The 21192-nt window shown below is 36.9% G+C and overlaps 1 protein-coding gene across 1 annotated transcript in view; it reads left to right on the forward strand.

The window, feature by feature from the left end:
• Positions 1-521: 521 nt before the first annotated feature.
• The window catches only part of LOC145665087 (uncharacterized), a 35238-nt gene continuing 14567 nt past the window's right edge, over positions 522-21192 (forward strand). Inside the window, exons 1-5 of the mRNA XM_081732357.1 lie at positions 522-621; positions 3977-4399; positions 8852-8935; positions 15312-15375; positions 19817-20976. Coding sequence (XP_081588483.1) covers positions 601-621; positions 3977-4399; positions 8852-8935; positions 15312-15375; positions 19817-20976 — 1752 coding nt within the window. The 5' untranslated portion in view covers positions 522-600. The remainder of the gene's footprint in view (positions 622-3976; positions 4400-8851; positions 8936-15311; positions 15376-19816; positions 20977-21192) is intronic.

A 21192-nucleotide genomic window follows, 5' to 3' on the forward strand; every position in this document is an offset into this window, starting at 1 on the left:
GCTATGCTGTTAATTTTTTTATTTCGTTTTGCAATATAAACTGGCCCTTATTTGTTATAAATTTCCTGAGTTTTCCAGACGGAATTGTCTTCCAATAAGAAAATAATAGGTTATATAAAGCTCAATAAATCCATTTCAACTGGAATACAAAATTATTTGCAATGTCGTATAATATTGGTAACGTTATGTTCAAAAATCACTTACAGTTGACATAGAAACCAAGGAACACCACTAGCGTCTCTTGTATTTTTGGGAGAATTACGCACAATATTGGGTAGTTCACGTGGTCTTGTGAACTGCGTAAGCCGACGCAGCAGCTATTCATTATCGTCGATCACAACGCAAATTTTGCATTACTTCACGCAATCGTTGCAGAATATGTCCGGTAATGATTTGCGATACATAACTTAAAATTTGTAATAATCTGCATAGCTGTTATGATGACTTTGTACTGTTTTGCGTTGGGTTGTTGTACACAGAATTTGGAGAAGTCTGGTATGGATTGACCCCCACACCCCAGGGTTTGAGGCCCTAGGACTATGTTTCTATAGATATTTTGTCGAAAAGAATCTGGCATTACTGTTTGATAGGCGGGAAGTTATGATAAAATGTGATTATTGTGTAAATATTTTATTTTCGTTTGTAAAATTCCATTCTTTTGACACTGGGGAGATTTTGTTAGCGATATTTAGTATCGTGTGTGAAAAGAAGTTATGTTTTGATAGTTTATATAACCAACTAAAAAGTTACTGTTGTTGTGGGTGACATGTTTGGTATAAAATGATGAACAAGTACAACCGCATCTGTAGGAATCTGAAGTGTGATTGGCAGTTGTCAAAGAAGTCGATAAGTGCGTATCACAGTGAAATTGTTTTGTTTATGATATTCAGTTAGCTATAGAATTGAAATAAAATAAACCCTATTTATTTTTATACTAGCGTTCATTGTAATTTCTGGGAATACAGTTCCTCGGATCCTAGGATTAGTGGTTCGTATTCCACTTTATCAGTGAATCCTTCCTCATAGCCTTCGTTTTGCGGAATGACAATGCAGTTAGAGGTCATTATGATTATTAATAGCAGTAGGAAGATGTTATGGCACAGACTGAGAATACATAGACATTCTTCCTGGAAATAGTATCTTCGGTATTCCGCTAATCCCAGCCAGTTTTTGATGAACAGAAGTAACAGATGAAATACAACAAATCGGCTAGATCACTGGGCATTACTCGAGCAGACAATTCTACCAAAGTTTGACACATTTCTTGCATTTCCGTTTTTTGTTTGCAGAACATGAACTAAATGAGGAACTAATGCATAAACCACGAATCATCATGTGTTAGGTAGACATTAAAAAGCATGAATGCTATCTAATCGAGTCAAGGCAGGAGCAAAGGAAGGGGGCGCGTCAGCAACGGGGGGTATACGCATAAAAGAGGATAGTGGAAAAATACTTAAAAAGTGCCATTTTTTCTCCACAGTTAATTTCGATCCTTCAAAAAGAAGTACCTTATGATACATGTGTGTTACAGTGTTTTCCTTTCTTACCTTTACGACAGCAAAATGAGTATTTATTGCCTCTTGTCTGTATTTTTACTTCTTTTTCATACTTCACACAGTTAATTTTACGCTTTATTATACCAATACCGGTACGCTGCAGAAACTTTATAATTTACGCTCTTTATCGCACAATTCTTTTTAATGAAACCGTATGTTTGCATTAGATCTATCACACACGTCCATGACTAACGTATGAACCGGAAGTTCCCACTGTTTATTTCTACCCTATTTGCATTCTTATATTCTTCCGTGCAAAAATTTTCTTGTAGGCCGTATATCTGGAGAACTAGTACATATAATGTAGCCAAACCCGAACTATCAGTTAACTCAGTATGATGTGCTTATTCCGTAGAAAATACGAAAACTCGATTTAGAGGCCGTTCGAAAATTTTGTGGTCCCTGATTCAAAATCTAATTATTGGCCAAGATGGCAATCTTTTGATGCATTTTTGGTTTTCCTAAACTTCTTGTTTTCATTTTATTTATTTATTTTTTTATGTGATGAAGCAAATAGAGTGATTATTCTTTTTCAAGATAAATAAATAACATTGAATTAAAGAAAAGAATACGAGGGCTTAAAAACTCAAGTTGTGCAAAAAAAAAAAAAAAAAAGTAGTTTTTAATCACAGCACTCTGACAAATAATGTTACTGAAAACGCGCAAAAGCATTACTGTTCATATAGAATTGTCATCACGTGCGTTTGTATGTGGGTTCACACCCTGAGATATTGCTGAGGAGAAAATTGTTCGCGAAACTTGTTCGTAAACCGATTTGTTCGTGAACATATGAGGTTCGTATGCTGTGAGTACACTGTCATTTTAAATTACGGAATACCATGTATTGCGTGCATGTTGAGAAATCTTTACAACCCGCGTTCCTGTATTTACATTGGAGAAATGGCAACCCTACACTAACCGCGTACAGGATTATAATAATGAAGTCCTTAATGCCCCACGCACATGCTCATCAGTCTAAAGGAATGGATGATTAAGTGAATTATTATGGTAGAATTTGTGAAATGATAATGTGGGAGGAAAATGAAGATCTCCGAAGTACACATGAATACGATGTCCACAAACTCACTTTGTCTGAAATTTAACCAAGGACTCCTACACCAGATGTCAGCCACTCCGATGTACAGTTTTATAATATGTTATGAACAATGTCTACACATTTTTTTCTCAAATAAAATACCGGTAAACTTACGTACCATTAAAGCGATTACTTCTGGGAAAACATGCGCCAACCTGTGCTAGATAGTAACTACAAACAAGATTATCTATTATGATTCAGAGCAAGGCGATGCGACACGTGAAGGAAGGCGAGTTGCAAACAGCGCGCACTAACCTGTGCTAGGTGGTCACTACGAGTTATCTTTGTATTACAACTGCATAGTAATAGACCGCACGTTTTTACGCTTTTGTTATGTTCACATATGATTTAAACATCTCTGCCTACATTAATAAGTTCCTTAAACGTTGCCCTTCTTTTGTGGAGGGCAAATGTTCAAGAAATATTCTTTATTTGCACCATTATTATCATTATTGGCAAATTTATGCAGACAACTTATTAATCATTTATGAAATTGTTTTAGATTTAAAGTATTAATTGTAATTGTATATCATAGAATAGTAGTTACTAAATTGTGCTCTTAGTACATATTGTAATGTTTTAGTTCTCTCTGTGGATTGGTGGTGCAAATTAAGGATCTGGGGGTAATATTTGGAAAATTTAAGGGCATTATCTATGAGTTCACAATCAAATGATAAAATCTAAACCAAACTCCGAGTAAAAACATAGAAATAACACAGCATATTACTGCCATGTAGTTCTCTGGAAGGGAGCAGTTGTAATATAAACTTTCTTTAAGGGTCAACTTTATAGTGCCCTCTCCGGTTGGTATCCTTACTCAGACACGAAGAATAGCATGCTATTTTCAACCATGCAATCGCGCTAATAAGGAACATGCTTTTTTTTATTTTTATTCGCATATCCATCTTCACTATCGTGCCTGCTTCCTACAGACGCACCGCTTACTCGGGCCGTTCTGCTTCGTCCTGCCCTGACGCTTATTAGGTACAATACTACCATATAGTGACCACTTAGCACCGGTTGGTGCGTATTTTTACCGTTTGTCTACTGTGCACTATCTTTTGTGGTTTCAGTTTCATTTTCTTTAAACTTCTATTTCGATTTGCTAATATTTAGTTAACAGTTTTTGGAATCGATCGACAGAAAATTTAGAAATTTTTATTTTGTTTTCTATTTTTTAATTTGTATGAGTTGATTTCTACATTTTCTGGCACTATGTACGATTGACATCTTTTATAAGATCGAAGAGTAATTGACTTTCATTATAAACCATTTATGTTATTATTAAAGCATTTAATTATTCTTTTTTTCCTTTTTTCCTTAGAAAATGATGAGCTTCAACGAATTCCTTAGGGAGCAATCCTTGTTAAGTAGACAGCAGGATGCAAACGTGAATTCACTGGACAAGTCTGACTCAAGAATATTCGAAACATCTTGTAGTCTGAATGTAGAATCAGAGGAGAATGATGAAGTCCCTGTCACTAACAATATAAGTACAAATGGATTTAACTATAGAAGGCAAAATGGGCGTATACCACAAGAAAGGGCGGCCACTGTGAACCCAAGCTTCAGTTGTTCATCTTCCGCATTTCAAAGAAGTATTCCATCTAGATGTTTAGGATATCATGGACCACTCAATAACACTTCGTGCTTAGAAGTGTCCCAAGGGGAATCCAGTATAAATTCAAAGCTAGATGAGACGTTGTTCCCGCGTAAATGGAGTGACGCCCTGAATTCTAACCCACCAGTAAGTCTTGAATTAATAGCTGCTTCCATTATGTATGTGTAGAGAAGTATTTAGTGTAATTTAATAGTATTGGAATTACACAGGTTAGTATTGACCAGTAAAGTATCAGACAGTTGTCATGGAACCCCTTCTTCACTCCTAAAATCAGAATTTATATTCCGAAGATAGCCGTTTATTTTATTGATCTATTTATAAGAAGGAGAAACATGGTGAGGATAAAGAAATTGATTTTGTTTCTAACATATACACTTATTATCTTTATATTTCCTTAATCGTCTTTCCTCTTTCGGATTCTATACTTTATCACCCCAGAAAATTGATCTGAAATTAATAGTGGCTGAATGCTGTTTATGGTAATTTATAGACGTACTCCTTTATTTACCGCTTCTAATATTTAATGTGCTATTAACTGTACTGTGTAGATATTCCCTGACATTATTATATTGATACCCAGCATCTCCACCATAAAACAATACGGAAAAGAATTCAAGGGACGTGCTTGCGATGAGAGGCACCTAAGAAGTACGGAATAACTTTTAGAAATATGGTTGAAATGAAACACATGTTTCCAACAATAACAATGGGTAGCAAAAAGGGTGTTATTGGGAGAAAGATGGTAGGGCAAAGGAAAGCAACTAATTTTGAACAGTCTCACCCAAAATCGGTGATGTCCCAATATCCTCCCTCTTACTCATAGGTAATATTAGGCGTTGTCCTCCTAGTTCCGGAGACTCGTAGACCGGGTCGTGTTGTATGTTCCCATTGGTAAATACTTATCCGTCAGTCGACTATGGCATCGAATGACGGAAAGATTGCAAAATGATAAGGAGTATCCAAAATCCAAAGCCCATAGACTGACGAATGGCCAAGATCGTACTTGCGCAATCGCTTTTGATACGACTGTCCCTCTGACGTCATGCATGAGGAGATGAAGGTGACACCCAGTGGATCACATGAACATGGTCAATTACCCAAATTGACATTTTCAAAGTCTGTATTTCCACATGTCGTTGACCCAACACAAAGCGGCAGCTGGGCTTCGTTCTGAGCTTGCTAAAGTTGGCAGAAAGACAAATAACAAAGAAAGATCACCAGAATCAAAGTAGTTATTTTCAATATCCGTTACTTTCTTATTGTAACATCGTGAGGCAGGTAAACGCGAGAAGCGGACAATGTCTTCAAGGAGCATGGCTCTGAGGACCAATAAGATCAAACCAATTAAGAAAGCAATTGATCTAACAAAAACAAATTTAAAAGCGGCGCATGTGAGACTGTGATATAGCAAGGGGTAAAGGTACTAAAAGTCGCTACAACCGTTTATTACAAATGTTTCTTACATATTCAAAGACTTTCTTGTTAAGAGCAAAACAATAAGTGATTATTTTCTAAATGTAAAATTTCGATGTCAGCTGGCAACGTCAAACAAATGTCGGTGTTAATAACCATCAGGCAGTGAACTCTTCGAAGGCTGCTTGGCTTTCAATTGATGAAGGATTGTTTTCCCACATGAGTAAAGGTGTCCTTGGTTCATATCCCTTAACAATAGTATTAATTTTTTGTCTCCATCATTGTTTACTGTGCACACGAAATAAGGATAAACTTCTAAGAAGCAAGATGATTTCCATGTGAGTTGCCCAGATATGCTGAAAAAGGTGACAGGGAATACTGAAAGAATACAGTTATTAATACATTAAATATTAGACGCAGTAAGTAAAAGAGTATGTTTACAAATTAGTTGATTGAATGGGATAAAACGTTAACGTGTAATAATAATAATAATAATAATAATAATGTGTCTTAATCCAATATTTCGGTAACTATTGAATGTTATCTTTGACACCTTCGACAAGGGTAACATTCAGTAGTTACCGAAATATTGAGTAAAATATTAAAGAAGACCCTACCAAGGTAAATGAATTTTGTTTACTTTATTATTTTCCTTTTCGGCACGGAAACAATAGGGAGGCGTGATCCTATAGCTTAACGTGAGATCCAAATCACAAGGTCCTGCCAGGAATCAAACCTCCGAGCCAAAGATACATATGCTAATCACAGCCAGAAGGTAGCTCAAATTAAAATTGTCCTGACGATTTTGAATCCATATCATGGGCGTATTGTCCTACTTATCTATGGATGTATGAATGAATGAACAATTTATTCTGGATAATTTAAACTTATGGAGTAACGAATATACACAAAAATCGTACTTTAACGCTTAAAAAAAATAATTAATGAAAGTACAGGGTGATTCAAAGAAACGGGAAATTTTGAAAGTTGTGTTGGCAAAACAGTGGGAGTTTGGTAACACTGAATAACGTACGCCAGCTTGTTAACGGCACCCTGCCATTTAGTTATCCTGAATGCTTGAAGTGGTGCGCAACGTTCTTTCGCGATCAAAGCGTTTTACAAGAACAATGATAGTGTGAAGGGCACACGTAGAGGATTCCGCCGTCATTTTAATTTAGGATGCCACGGGCACAAAATATTTTTATGAAGCTACACCAGCGCCCATTGCACAGCAACAAAGTTACTGTGTGGTGTGCTATGTCATCATACGGTGTGATGGACCCTTATGGTTTTGAGGACGAGAATGGCCATGCGATTACAATCACATCGAATCGTTACGTCGCCACACTTGAAACCTTTGTTGTGCAACAACCTACGACATTTCCACACATTATTGACTCAGCCGGGCTTCAACAAGATGGCTCAATGTCCCACACAGCACGAATATCGATGGCTGCTGTACGCCAATTGTTAGAGAAGGCGTAATTTCGAAAAATTTGTGACATTCAATGGCCTCCGAGATCGTCTGATTTATCAGTTGTATTTTCTTCTTGTGTATTCTAAAATGGCACTATTTTTTATTATTAAATGAGATATTTTTTTCTTATAAAAACTTTGTTTTCATGAAATTATGTAATTTTCAAAATTTCCCATTTTTTGAATCACCCACTATAAGTGAAAATAATCATAATGTTTTCTTTACCAATTTCAGCTATATATATATATTAAAAAAAAAAAAACTGTCTTGTTTCTGAAACTCTTATTTTAAGGTTCCAGTATGTCTTTCAGTTGAATCATTAGTTAGAAACAAGAAATTTAAAATAGAATTTTGTCCTGCGTTTCTTTCACTACCTTAAGAACATTTTCGAACTTTGCAACATCTTTCGGATTAAATTTCGTAACAGTGCAGGAAGGCACAGGAATTTCCTTATTTTGTAGGAAGCAAGTAAATCCAGAGTAAAACGTAATTTTCAACTTGATGTTTATCCTACTTTTTATTGTCGATTTGATTGTCTTTTTTTTTTTTTTTTTTTAATCTTTATGAATGTCATTACTGCAGTTCTGATTATTGGCGTTTGTTGAATTGAAGCTCTATTTATTATTTGGATTTGGCTTTGTAGAGTTAAAATTATCTAATCTAGAGAACGTTATATAAATACAAGTATTAAATTCTTAAGCTCCTAAAATATTCACATAAGCAGCGTAATTAACTGCAAAATAGTATTCAGAAAATTAAAAATAATATATTTATGACTAATACTCTTATTTCCGAAATTATGGATGATTTTTAAATGCTTTCTGGTGAGCGAAGGAATGGCAGATTAAAACAGTTAATTGGTTGAAAAATATATACAGGGTGTTCCGGGAGGAAACCGACAAACTTCGCATACATGTTCCTCACATCAAAACAAGAGAAAATTTTATTTTTCGCTTTGTTGAGAAATGCCTAATTTCGGAGATACAAGCAATGTTAGGGAATTTAGTGATAATGACACTAGATTGGCTACACTGCGACTATCAACAAACTCGCTCAACATGTTCCTTACATTGAAACAAAGAAAATGAATGTATCCATCTTAGCAAAATGCAAAATAAACTTTTCTCTTGTTTCGATGTAAGGAGCACGTTGACTGGAATTGTTTGTTGGTGATCAGTGTAGTTATTCTGGCTTTATTATTACTAAATTTCCTAAAACTGCTTGTATCTTCGAAATTAGGCACTTGTCAGCAAAGTCCAAACTAAAACTTTTTTCTCTTGTTACGATGCGAGGAACATCTGTGCGAAGCTTGTCGGTTTCCTCACGGAACACCCCGTATATGCATACATTATCTTGTATAGCCAGCTTTCGAAGTTAATATATTATCTATAGGTAGAGTGTATCAGTGGAATTCTTTGTAAATTAATGAGAGATTGATTGACACTTTTCAAGATGTCGAGCATTATATAGTACTAAATCAAACTATTTAGAGATATAAACAGAGATTGAGCTTGGGGAGGGAGGATAATTGTTCCTTAAAAAAATGTACAGAAACAAGACTTTTACAATTTTATTTGTATAACTCGGCGAAATTTTAAATATTTTCCTATGAGTTAGCTGCTTTAATAAGCTTTTTTTTTTCTTTCTTTGACGAGTGTATAATAGAGAATGTTTACCTTTCTTTACAGTGGATGGTGAAGATGTGGCTTGATGTTGTACCTAATCGTTGTGATCCAAATAATCGATTCGATGTTACGTCATTTCTTCATACAGTAAGTATTCACAATAAGTAGAGATGTTTGCGTGTGTGTGTGTGTGAAGGGCGGAGAAGGTGACTGAAAGACAGGAAACGCAATTTAATCGTCTAGTAAAGTCAAGGTAACTAAAATATCACGCTTGAAGCTATCATTTTGCTTTGCAGCTTTCCACATATTCTCGTCGGATCTTCTTTGCCCTGTTACAAAGTTTATACTAGCACTATAGCTGATTTATTGTAGAACGCTTACCTCTGATGCAAAAGTTTTATGATTCATTACTACATCATGTGAGTTACAGTTAGTTATCATGTTCTCTGTGTGTTCTTCAGTTTTCTCCCAGGTCACTAGCATTAATCTTTTTCTTTAGGTTATTTTCTCGAATCAAGTTAAAGACTTATTTTCATTATAAATTATGGACATTTGATAGTTTATTCTTAGTTCTCGCTTAAGCTGAGAAACTCCTTGTTGAACATATAGTGCCTCTAAATAATTTGCAGAAACGGTTATTAAAGTTTAAGAAGAACCGTGTAGGCACGTCTGTAATGTTCGTTTTCTTTCTTTCTTTTTTCTTTTTTAAAAAGCTATAATTAGAACGCCAAAATAAAGGTGTAGAGTTTACGCAAGTTCATAAAAATGCACATTTTTCCGTAATTGATTTTCGATATAATCTGCACTTCGAACGTCCTATTTAATACTGGTAGTTAATTAAATGAAAACTACCCTTCATAATGACTAAAGAAGAACAAAAATGATACGCTACATTACAGGAATGAAAGCACAAATACCCGTATCTTGTATTTTTTTTTAAGTAGAAGAGATTGTGATTTTCAGGCTGTAGAGATTATAGGGATCATTCCCCCCCCCCCTTTTACTTTCTTCAGACATTTTACTTGTAAAGTTCGGATGCAGACATTACGCAAGCGTATACGGTCAGTGCTGTAGTCTTAAAATTTTCAGAGGGTATACACTGTTTTGTGGTCATCTATGATTGTCATAAAAGACATAGAAGGCATTTTTTAAAATGAAAACGCATGTATTAATTCAATTAAAATAGTATAAAGGATTACTGTTTTATGGTCTAAAAGCTTTTCATGCCATCTTCTTGATGACACTTCTTACTTAAATGACCACTTCCAAACACTCCTACCAACCATTTACGGCACCATTCGATCCATTCCATGCGCTTCACTCCTCCGCCCCATGGCTCTGGGTCCATGTGTCTTAAAACTACGAATCAGTTTATCATAAACAGGTGATAGCAATGTCGGCATCCAAAAAGAGTAGTCCACATCCGAGGCTTATCTTTCTACTGTGCACGATCCCAGGTTTTAAATACCGGGTGATCGGCCTAGCACAGCCACCAACCTGGAGGACCAGGCTGACTGCAGTTCTGAAGAAGTGGGGGATGGAGGCGCCACTTTCCGACGCACAGTGGGAGATTTCATCAATCTAAGGGAACTTTATTCAATTTTGCGACTATGCAATAGAGCAAAGAATACCTGCGATGTAGATAGCTAAATAGGCCGGTGGTATAAAATTGACATGAATTCGGGCGATGGTCGCGTGCAACGATTGCAAATATGGTCTTTAAGGAGGCAGCCAAGTGCACGCGCGTAGAGCCTGCAACAGGTACGCTTTGTACTAGCAGTTCATTTGACTTGTGTCCTGCTGTGCTTACATAGAGTGGTCAGTGCAGTGCTGGAATAGTATTGAGGGTCAACGAAGGAAAGATCGAGCACTTGAACTTTGCATTACATTTTAGGGTTCCTAGGGGATAGCGTAGGAAAAGAGTGTGTGTGAACGTGCGGAAAAAATGTTATGTGTAAATTACAAACAAGGTTTCAAGTAGGTGTTCTGTGGTGTTCAGCCTGCGTATTAAGTTCACCTGAAAGCTTATTGAGGTTAGAAGTGAAAACAATCGAGAAACCTTGCGCAAGTTTGCGCAAAACCATGAGGTCATGGCGTAAAAATGGCTCCTGTGTTTACATGGCATGTTATATTAGATGTGTGGGAACAACATGCGTCAACAAAGCGGTTAAAGTTTTAACACATTGCATAATGGAACAAACCGAGGTAGTAGAACTGACCACTAGTTCGCGAGCAAGAATAAGAAAATGTATTAATGATATACGTAATGGTTAAACGGGACAAAGCCAATCGACACCAGGAGAGGTTGATAGAAGACAATGTAACATGGTTGGAAAATGAAGTAGACTTCAACTTAATGCCTGTTCTGCCAACGGATACGTCTGTTGAAAATAAATGCGGTAGACCGAAATTGTACCTCAAAAGTGCAATGTAGGAAAGTTAAAGAACTTATAGAATCAACCAGCAACGAGGAACTGACGATGTTGACTGAATTAAAACTACGGAGGGCAGGAAAACGCGACTCGGCAGCGATCGTCAATGAGTTTTGTTGTTCTTTCCCCACACGGGGTACGAAAAATCAAGAAATCTGGAAGCGCTACACTCCCCGTATCGGCAAAATTATCAGAAGATGAAGCTTTGTTGTTACTAGTTGATGCGAATCTTTGGAAAAACCAGTAAAATGTCATGCGTGATGAGGCAAAATAAGCAGGCTGCAAAATGTATCCATCCTATGATAAGGTTAGAGATGCTAAGCAACGTTGTTATCCAGATGAAATAAAGATCACAGAGACATCCGTTGACATACCGGTGCAATCCCTTTTTCATAATACCATAAGAAGACTCAGTAAAACACAAGAAGACGTGTTTCGAACTTTGTCTGATGTTCGCAACATTAATATTGGTGTTAAGGGGGATTGTGGTGGTGCGCAACAAAGTATCTATCGCCAATTAAGAAGAACTGTGGTGGTGAGCAACAAAGTATGTATCGCCAACTTTTTTTAGATGAGCATTCAACTGACGAGAGTTTGTTTGGCGTATCTATGGCCCCTATTCAACTGTACAGTGTCTCTAACAATCGTAACTGTGTTATTTGGCAAAATCCCGCTCCATCCTCTACCAGATATTGTCATGAAATAAGTTCTGAGGTTGCAAAAGAAACGGTCACTCAGATCATAATAACATAGACGAGAAGGAATTTATCGTTCGGCCTAAGATAATTTTTTGTATGATTGATGGAAAAGTGTGTAATTTTGCATCCTCATGTGCGTCTACGCAGACGTGTTATTTATGTGGAGCAAAACCGAGAGAGATGAATAATCTTCGTATTCTTTCTCATAAAACTGTAGATCCGAACTTTTTGACTCTGACTATCTCCGGTTTATTCTTGAATACGTCTTATGGAATGCATTCTTCACATTGCCTACCGCCTAGATATTAAAGCATGGCATGTACGAGGCAAAGAAAATCGGATGAAAATCGGTTAAAAAAAGGAACTTGTCCAAGCAAAATTTCGTAGTGAGCTTGGACTATTGGTATATATGTCAAAACAACAAGCAGGAAACACTAATGATGGCAATACAGCCTGCAAGTTTTTTCGGAATGTCCACTTTATTAAGCTATGACACATTATTTTAGAATGTTTAAATTGTGTTTTTCCGACTGATACAAACAAATTTAGTGAGTGCGCTCTTCGCACTTTGGAACTGTATTTGCAAAAGTATTCTTGGTATCATATGCCCGTAAGCGTACTCGAAGTCCAATTTCTACCGATTGCCAGCTTTCCGAAGAAGCAAAGAAGGCTCGAAATAAAGACAATAAAAAATATAGGAAACTCTTCACAAGAAAATTATCCAGAGTGAATACCAACACGGATTTAATTCATAGATTCCTTATCACCTCTGATCCATATATTGCTAGTAAACGTGCTCCTGCCAAAACCAAACGTTCAGACATAATATCCGAAGTACTACGATTGCTAAAAGCGCCTTATGTGAATGATTCCTCTGATCATTCGGAACAGAGCAGTGACTAAGACTAATGAACTTGTTTTTCCTGTCAGTTTTGCGTGCTCGCTGACTCTTGTTTATTGTCCTGACTATCTAATGTAATGTACTCATTATCAATAAACGTTTCTTTAGATATAAGCTGATCACATCAATCCTATTGTTGTCCTTTTAACAATTATGTGTAATCGTGTTTACCTTTCTCACACATGTGTTACTTCTTTGGTAAATAATACACAAACAACATTCTTTATCAAAGAAATCGCATATTTCAATCGAATAGAACGTTAAAACCTGCCACACGCAAATGTGCATCACACACTGAATAAAGTTCCCCTAGATCGATGAAATCTCCCACTGTGCGACGCCGAGTTATCATTGGAGTCATGGACCAATTAAATAAATAAATAAATATAAACGAAACAAAAGTCGAAAGTACTATACGCTTTGAAGAAGAAGGTACACTCTAATGACTACGATTAAACAGAAAGTATACGCCGTGTACCGTCGACTACAGCTCTGTATACGGTGTCACAAGAATTTTCGGAAAGATAATATTGGATTCTAAAATTGTAACAATTTGATTTGTTTCTTTGTAATTAGATCTTTAGTTTAAGTGCAAGTTTCATATTAAATATATTGGGTTGGCGATAAGTTCGGTCGCTTTTGCTCAACTTTCCCATCGAGTGAAAGTTTCACTCTATAGTATTGTGGGAGCAATCCATTATCTCTGCCAATTCCTTCGTCGTTTGGCGTGGATCGTTGTAAATAAGCTGATTCAGTGTGTCCTCATCAAACTGAACTGAGCGTCCAGTGCGATGCATGTCTTTGAGGTCGAAATTGCCGTCTTTGAATCGCTTAAACCAATTTTGAGCTGTCCTAAGCGGTATCTCGTCACAAATCTCTCGAGCAGCTTCTGTGGCTTTGGTGCCTTAATTGAACGCAAAAAGCAAAAAGTGTCGAAAGTGCTCTTCTTTGTCGACTTGATACCCCGTTTTAATGACCTGAAAAGAACAAAAAGTATATTAGCATAAAGAAGCACTATTTTGTAGAGCACATAATTATGTATCGAATACCTTAAAATGCATTACAAAACATTTTATTTTTCACGCAAAATTTTCACTTAGTAAAAACGTCAGGACTTACGGGCCAACCCAATAGAAAGCATGTGTCTCATTTTCGTTAAGTGATGTGATTACCTTACGGTGTGAGCGTGTTAATTCCAACGAACTCACTTCAAGAATTGTTGCTACTCTCAACCTCGGTCATTTACTGAACTTATATACTTTATTTACTCGAATATAAGCACCCCGTTTTTTTTTCAATATTTTTGGCCTAAAATTCATGGGGAACTTTATAATTACATAGTTGCTGTTTTAATTTTTTTTTCACATTGCTTTATTGTTGCTGGCTTTCACTTTATTTTTATAATGTAAATAGCTTTTAATAACAATAACCTTACAATTGTTAATCACAAAGTACTTCCATTGTTCATTTCCCCCCCGTCAGAATAAGGAAGGGGAAACGACAACTGTGAACATTGATTTAAGAATGTTGACAATGAGTGGTGAGACTTATCGTAACACCATTGTCGGTCTCAAAATACCGGAATTTTTTATTTTTTCTGTATACGGCAAGAATGGAGAACGAGAACGAGTTGAAAATGTTTCAAAGGTCATACTCGTATTATTTTCCAAAGGGGCCGCGGTGGCTCAGTGGTAGAGCGTTCACCTCTGGTGCATGGGGTCCTTGGTTCGACCCCATCTCGTGCCAAATGAGCTTTGTGGTGGACAAACACCGTGTGCGTGGATTTTTCGGGGTTCTCCCGTTTCCTTCCACTTTCTTCATTCCATTTCTCATCATCATCGTCTCCTTTAACCTAGCCGGCATACTGTGGGACGTAAAACTGAAAGGTTTCATTTCATTTTTCATATTTTCTGAAATAGAGGTACTCGTACTGCTTAACTCTCTCTGAAGTCGTATAAGGGTGCTGATATCCGCATATTAAACGGATTCTCGAAATAGACATTATTATTTTAGGGGGCGCTATATATATATATATATATATATATATATATATATATATATATATATATATATATATATATATATATATATATATATATATATCAGAAAGAGTAAATGTACGAAACACAAAATTTGTAGGAAGATTTGAAACTTGCTAAAGTAGAAGTTTTGTTTTCCATTTATTAAGTTTTTGTAATTCATCACAGTTGAGTTGTAGAACTGTTAATTAGCCAACATATCATGATTTACGATTTATGTAATCTTAGTTATGAACAAATAAATATATAAGTTCAGCGAATAAATCTGTTTTCGTATTTGGAATAACGAATTGAATGTAGAAACGATAGCATCTCTTGAAATGATTTCGCTGGGATAAACACATTGGCACGTATTATTTGCATGTTCCGTAGTTTTAAAAAAGGATATTGCGTACTCGTTACGGAAGTTCGCTTAATTTCTGCTTTTTAATATGTAAATGTTCTTTTTTGTAGCAGGAACACGAATTTGCATGGGAGCGTAGTGAGGAATGGACAGCTCAAGAGGAGCATTTATTAGGTAATTGAAATTCTTTTCCAAATTTCGCATACTAAGGTTGTTCCTTGAACCAAAATAATACTGAGCAACATTGTCTGCAGGATTTCTTCCTATACAGGGAATCATTATATCTTGTGCTGGAAATAGAGAGGACATAGAGATGTTCATCACCCAGGAAGAAGCAAATACATGTAATAAATTTAAGGTTGAAAGTAGGAGTTTTGACAAGTTACAGAAATAAACTTCGAAGCTACGTAGCTCGAAAACTATGGGACCCATCACAGGTAGTTGAAGAATTCGTGTGGACTAACAGGGTTCTCAGTTTGGAAGTTTGTTAAATCTGCTTTATTTGACAGAAGAGGCAGGAATTTTTTTTCCAGGTGCTCACAGAAGATATGAAAAACCTCTTAAACCATTAAGACAGATTCCTAAAAGATGATGTTAAGAAAAAGCCTCAGAAAAGAAAATTATCTTTAGAAACAAAGAAGCGTGAGGAGCGTCAAAATGTGTTAGATCTTAAGCTATGAAAGAATAACAAATTAAATTGAAAATTCAAATGCGCGAGAAGAGGGAACTCCGGTCGTCCTCAACACCGTTGTTAAAGCATCTATAGCAAGCTTATCATGTCACATGGCATGCTTCGTGGTAGATACCTTAAGAAAACGCCACTGAGGAAGATGGATGTTGCCACTGAAAATTTGGGCAGTTATTAAATAACATGTACGAGAAGCATTCAATTAGTAAAGAGACAAATTGCTATAGCTCAATAGAGATTTATTTCAATCTTTCAAAACTAAGGCTATTTTTCAATATAATCACCCTTTACAGTTATGCATCTGTCCCATCTTTCTTGCAGCTTCCTAATTCCCTTGGCGAAGAAATCTTTCGATTTACCCCGAAGCCAGCTTTGCACCGCTGCCTTAACTTCCTCATTGTTAGCAAATCTTTTTCCACGTAGGGCGTCTTTGAGTGGTCCAAACAGGTAAAAATCAGATGGGGCGAGGTCTGGGCTGTAGGCAGGATGAGGTAAGACCTCCCAACCCAATTCTTGAAGCTTATCTCGGGTCAGCTGGGCTGTATGAGGGCGGGCGTTATCGTGCTGAAGAATGACTCCTTTTGACAAGAGTCCACGGCGTTTGCTCCTGATAGCTGGTTTAACTTTGTGTTCTAGCATCTCAGAATAGTCTAGGCTGTTGATAGTTCGCTGATCTTCAAGGAAATCGCAATAGATTGGACCCTGTGAGTCCCAGAAGATGGTCAGCAGCACTTTACCAGCGGAAGGTTGAACCATGATTTTTTTTTTTGCGAACTGGAGAGCTAGTGTGTTTCCACTCCATACTCTGCCTTTTGGTCTCAGGGTCGTAGTGATGGATCCAGGCCTCGTCGCAAGTCACTATTCTTTCAAAAAAAGCGTCTCCTTCAATCAAACTTCGTTGCGTTAAGGCTTGACAAATGGAAAGCCTTGATTCTTTATGAGCGTCAGTAAGCTGTCTGGGAACCCATCTGGCACACGTTTTTCTGTACTTTAAAATGTTCCTAATGACATTGTGAACAGTTCCAACACTTACTTGAACTTCCTCAGCTATCATTTCAACAGTAATTCTTCTGTTATCATGAATAAGTCCGTCAATCCTCGATTCCAACGAAGAACCAGAAACTTCCACTGGACGTCCACATCGGGGTTCATCACGTACACTTGTTCGGCCACTTTTAAACCGATCAACCCACTTGTACACATTCGCACGGTTCATACAACTGTTACCGTACTGTCTCAACATTCGAGAAAATATTTCACTTTGTTTTACACATTCTGCGACTAAAAACCTAATGGCTGAGCGCTGTTCTTCTAAGGTGCAATCTTCTAGAGAACTTGCCATGATGAATTGATATTTTTGAAGTTATGTTGACATAAAATTACAAAACAGCAGATCAGAGCATATCCCAAGGTTGCCAGCTAACACCCCTGAAAAAAAAAATGATTAGTGTTAAAAATATAGACTTTGTCTCTTTACTTATTGAATGATCCTCGTACTAAGATTAGTTCAAGTGAGTATTCATAATCATGCGTCAGTTTAGTTAGTTCAAGAATTACTTAGGAGCTGGTATGGGCTCTACTTATGTTTGTTTAGAACCCTGCTGTAAGTGCATAACGAATTTTGTAAACGAAGTCCGGGTATGACGAGGTGTTGTTAAGTGCTAATTACGTATTAATTAGAAACTCTTATAAAATTTTGCAACGAGATAATTACCCATTTAGTTATATTTAGAGTGGAATGTATGTTCATATAACAATTGGTGTAATTTGCATGTGCATTTTTTATTTCTACCTGTTGGATAATTAAGATATTCCTTTTTCACAGCTTCACGAAACCTATATTTTTTCGTCGTGATTTCCTATATTTTTTTCATTAGCATTGGAAAGCCTGCAATGATGATGCGCCTATTCACGTGGCTGGATCTGTTACGGCATGTTTTCAGAAACATTGGAATTAGGGTGAACAACTCTGGCCTGCTAAGTCCCTGACCTAAACCCAATTGAATGTATATGGTCCATTTTAGAGACAAAAATCCACGCAGATTTCCTACTTCATCCTATCTCACGATACTGAGTGATATACTGCACTTGGAATGGTGTAATATTCCATTTGGTGCCATTCACGATCTCCATGTGTCCCATCAGAACTGTTCTGAGAGCGAAAGATGGTCCAACGTCATACTGTATTAATATATTTAACTTTTTTCAGGTGTTTCTGTTACTTTGATTATATATATATATATATTAGGGATGGGCAAAACCGGTTTTTATAAAAATCTGAAACCGGTTTCTGAAAAACCGAAACCCGGAAAACCGACATTTCAGTTTTCTCCAAAACCGGTTCGGTTTTCCATTCAATTCACCGACTCAATTTCCGGAGAACAAGAAACACTATTCTGGTCAGAAATAGAACAAATTTTGAAAAAAAAAACGAAACCGGTTTTGAAAAGAAACCGAATCCGGTAAAAACCGAACCGGTTTTTTGAAAATTTTCATAAACCTGTTTCGTTTTTTCTAAAACCCGAAAAACCGGTTTTTGTGCCCTCCACTAATATATTATATATGACTCTAATATATGTCTTTCTACTTCGATACCAGTATACAAGGCGTGATCAAATAATGGGGTGAATGAATTTCTTTTTAGCAGTAACTGCTGACGCTACAACGATTTGATGTAATTTATTCGAGAGCCTGATCCATTGACACAGGCCAGGCAGCGTCATGATAAAACATGTTCTGACTTGTCAGTCTGAGTGCAGAGTCGCTAAAGTGAGGTTGTGTTTACCATGTCCGTCGCACATCAACAACATGTGAACATTAAGTTCTATTTCAAGTTGCCAAAAATTGCCAAAAAAACTCATGAAATGTTGAATTTGGTGTATGGCAATAGTGTTGTTACTCTGAAGACTGTTTACAAGTGGTATGGGCGATTTAAAAGCAGAAATGAGTCGGTAGAAGACGAGCAAACTTTTGGAACGTCCATTAACCTCAAAAACAGAAGAAAACGTACAAAAAAAAAAAAAAAAAAAAAAATGGCAAAAATGTTCGTTCAAACAGGCGAAAATGAAATCTTTGAGTTTTACGTCCCACGGTTATGCCGGTTAGGCTAAAGGAGACGGTGATGATGAGAGATGAGTGAAATGGTGGAATGAAGAAAGTGGGAGGAAACGGGAGAACCCCGAGAAAACCCACGAGCACGATGTTTGTCCACCACAAAGTTCACTTGGCGGGGGCTGGGATCGAACCCGGGACCCCAAGCACCAGAGGTGAACGCTCTACCACTGAGCCACCGCGCCCCCCTTCAAACAGGCGAATAACTATTCGACTGCTTTCCAAAGACCTAAACATCTCGTACGTGTCCGTACAAAGCATTTAACCACCGCTTTGGAAATGAGAAGAGTGTGTGCGAAATTTTTTGTTCCCTGACTTTTGACTAACGAACAAGAGTTTTTGGTCGAAAAAAAAATATTTCTGTCTGTCCACATCCACTGTACTCTCCTGATATAACATGACGCGACTTCTGGCTCTTCCCAAAAATTAAAATTATGTTTAAAGGAAAACGTTTGGACACCAGTCCTGACATTGAGAGGGACATGACAGAGTAGTTGAATCCTCTTCCAAAAGAAGCCTTCCAGAAATGCTTCCAGTCAATGGCTTCAGCGTTGGGATTGCTAACCAAGGACAATCCTTTGAAGGAAATTAAATCAAATTCCATGTAAGCTTGTTACTTTGTTTCTGATAAAAGTATTCACTGTATTTTTTGATCACACTTTGTATATATTGCATGAAGTCATTGATAAAAGTTAAATTGTAGTAAAACATTTTCATTAATTGTGAAATTATCTCAGCAAGGAAAGTTGTTAACAGTGAGAGAATTAATTGTTTTTTTTTCTTTTTTGTTTCTTAATGGTAACTTTATTTTTGTAGGGAACACAGAACGTCAACATTTAGAAAGAAACCATCACAGAACGAACAACAGAAATTCGCCATCTAGAAGCCATTCTTCGCAGCACGACATTTTCAGCGAATCGCTGGGCAACGCTCTCATGAGGAGTAGAATGTGCTCCATGTCTTCGAGTTTGAACCAAAGCAATAGTCAACGAAATTGGATCAGAAATCCACAGTCGTCAGCAGTACGACAGAATATAACTCGAACTTCTAAACAACTAGCTTCTGTTTCTGTTCAGAACTTGAATAATACTCAGGATAAGCGCGAACAGAGTGTGTATGTTAATATGAATAATAAAGGAGATCCTTATGTGACAGAGACACACCTAAATGAACACGTTCCTATAGCTTGTGGTAGCAAAACACAGGAAGCAGAAAACTGTCTTCCGATTAATACATCAGTTACTGGTGCTAAAACTGATTTTGTGCGTGGAACCAACGGACATAGTTCATATCGTGAAGAATTGGGCTTTAATAGTCCTGGTCATGAAAATCTAGATAGTGGAAGGGATACAGTCGGGGATGAAATTTCTGATTCTGAGGGTGGTTTGTGTGAATATACAGATGAAGAAACACGTTCGTTTAATAGGAACGCAAAGAAAAGTCCAGGTAAGAAGGTATTTAATACTAGTCGGTTTACGGAAAGAAGAAGCAATCTCGATGTTAGGTCAAAACACCATCTGCGTACAAATAATGTACATTCTTCAAGCGTTCTCCATAACGAAAATAGAACTGTAACTAATGAGCATATTGAAACAATAAACTATACTGTGCCAAATAAGCCTTCAGATTTGATGAAAGTGACGCGTAGTAATTATACGAGTGAGAACCGAGGCAGTGTAAATAATGACAGTTTTCAGGAGTCTGACGTTGGGCTTCTAAATGATACCGGAAACGTAGAGATTTCTAGCAAGGAAAAAATGCATAATGCAAACAAAGAGATTGCAGATAATCCTGACAGAGTTGAAGGAAACGGAAGTGCCTTGGAACAGTCTTTCAGCAGTGATGCGTTAAATCAGTCAGAGGGATCAGGTTCGTCTAACGTTGATTCCAATCGTCATGAAGCTAAACACGAAAAGAGGCCCAGAATAAAACCGAAGCCATTTAGATTAGATAAAAGGATAACTACCAGCCCTTATGTAAGTATTTATACTTTTTTTTCTAATTTTGCCATAAGTTTTCTTCTTTCTTACCATGGATTTACTTGTAAATAAATATACTCAGAAAAGAAATTTATACAGGGTGGTGAGCGAAGGATTTTTAGGAGAAAGGGATACAGTTTGAAGCTCTTTCTTTCTGTCTGTCTGTCTGTCAGTTATATATATACAGTGAAACCTCTACTAACGGACACCTCT

Source organism: Thermobia domestica, chromosome 11 (genome assembly GCF_964235325.1).
Source record: "Thermobia domestica chromosome 11, izTheDome1.hap1.1, whole genome shotgun sequence".
Classification (NCBI taxonomy): Eukaryota; Metazoa; Arthropoda; class Insecta; order Zygentoma; family Lepismatidae; genus Thermobia; species Thermobia domestica.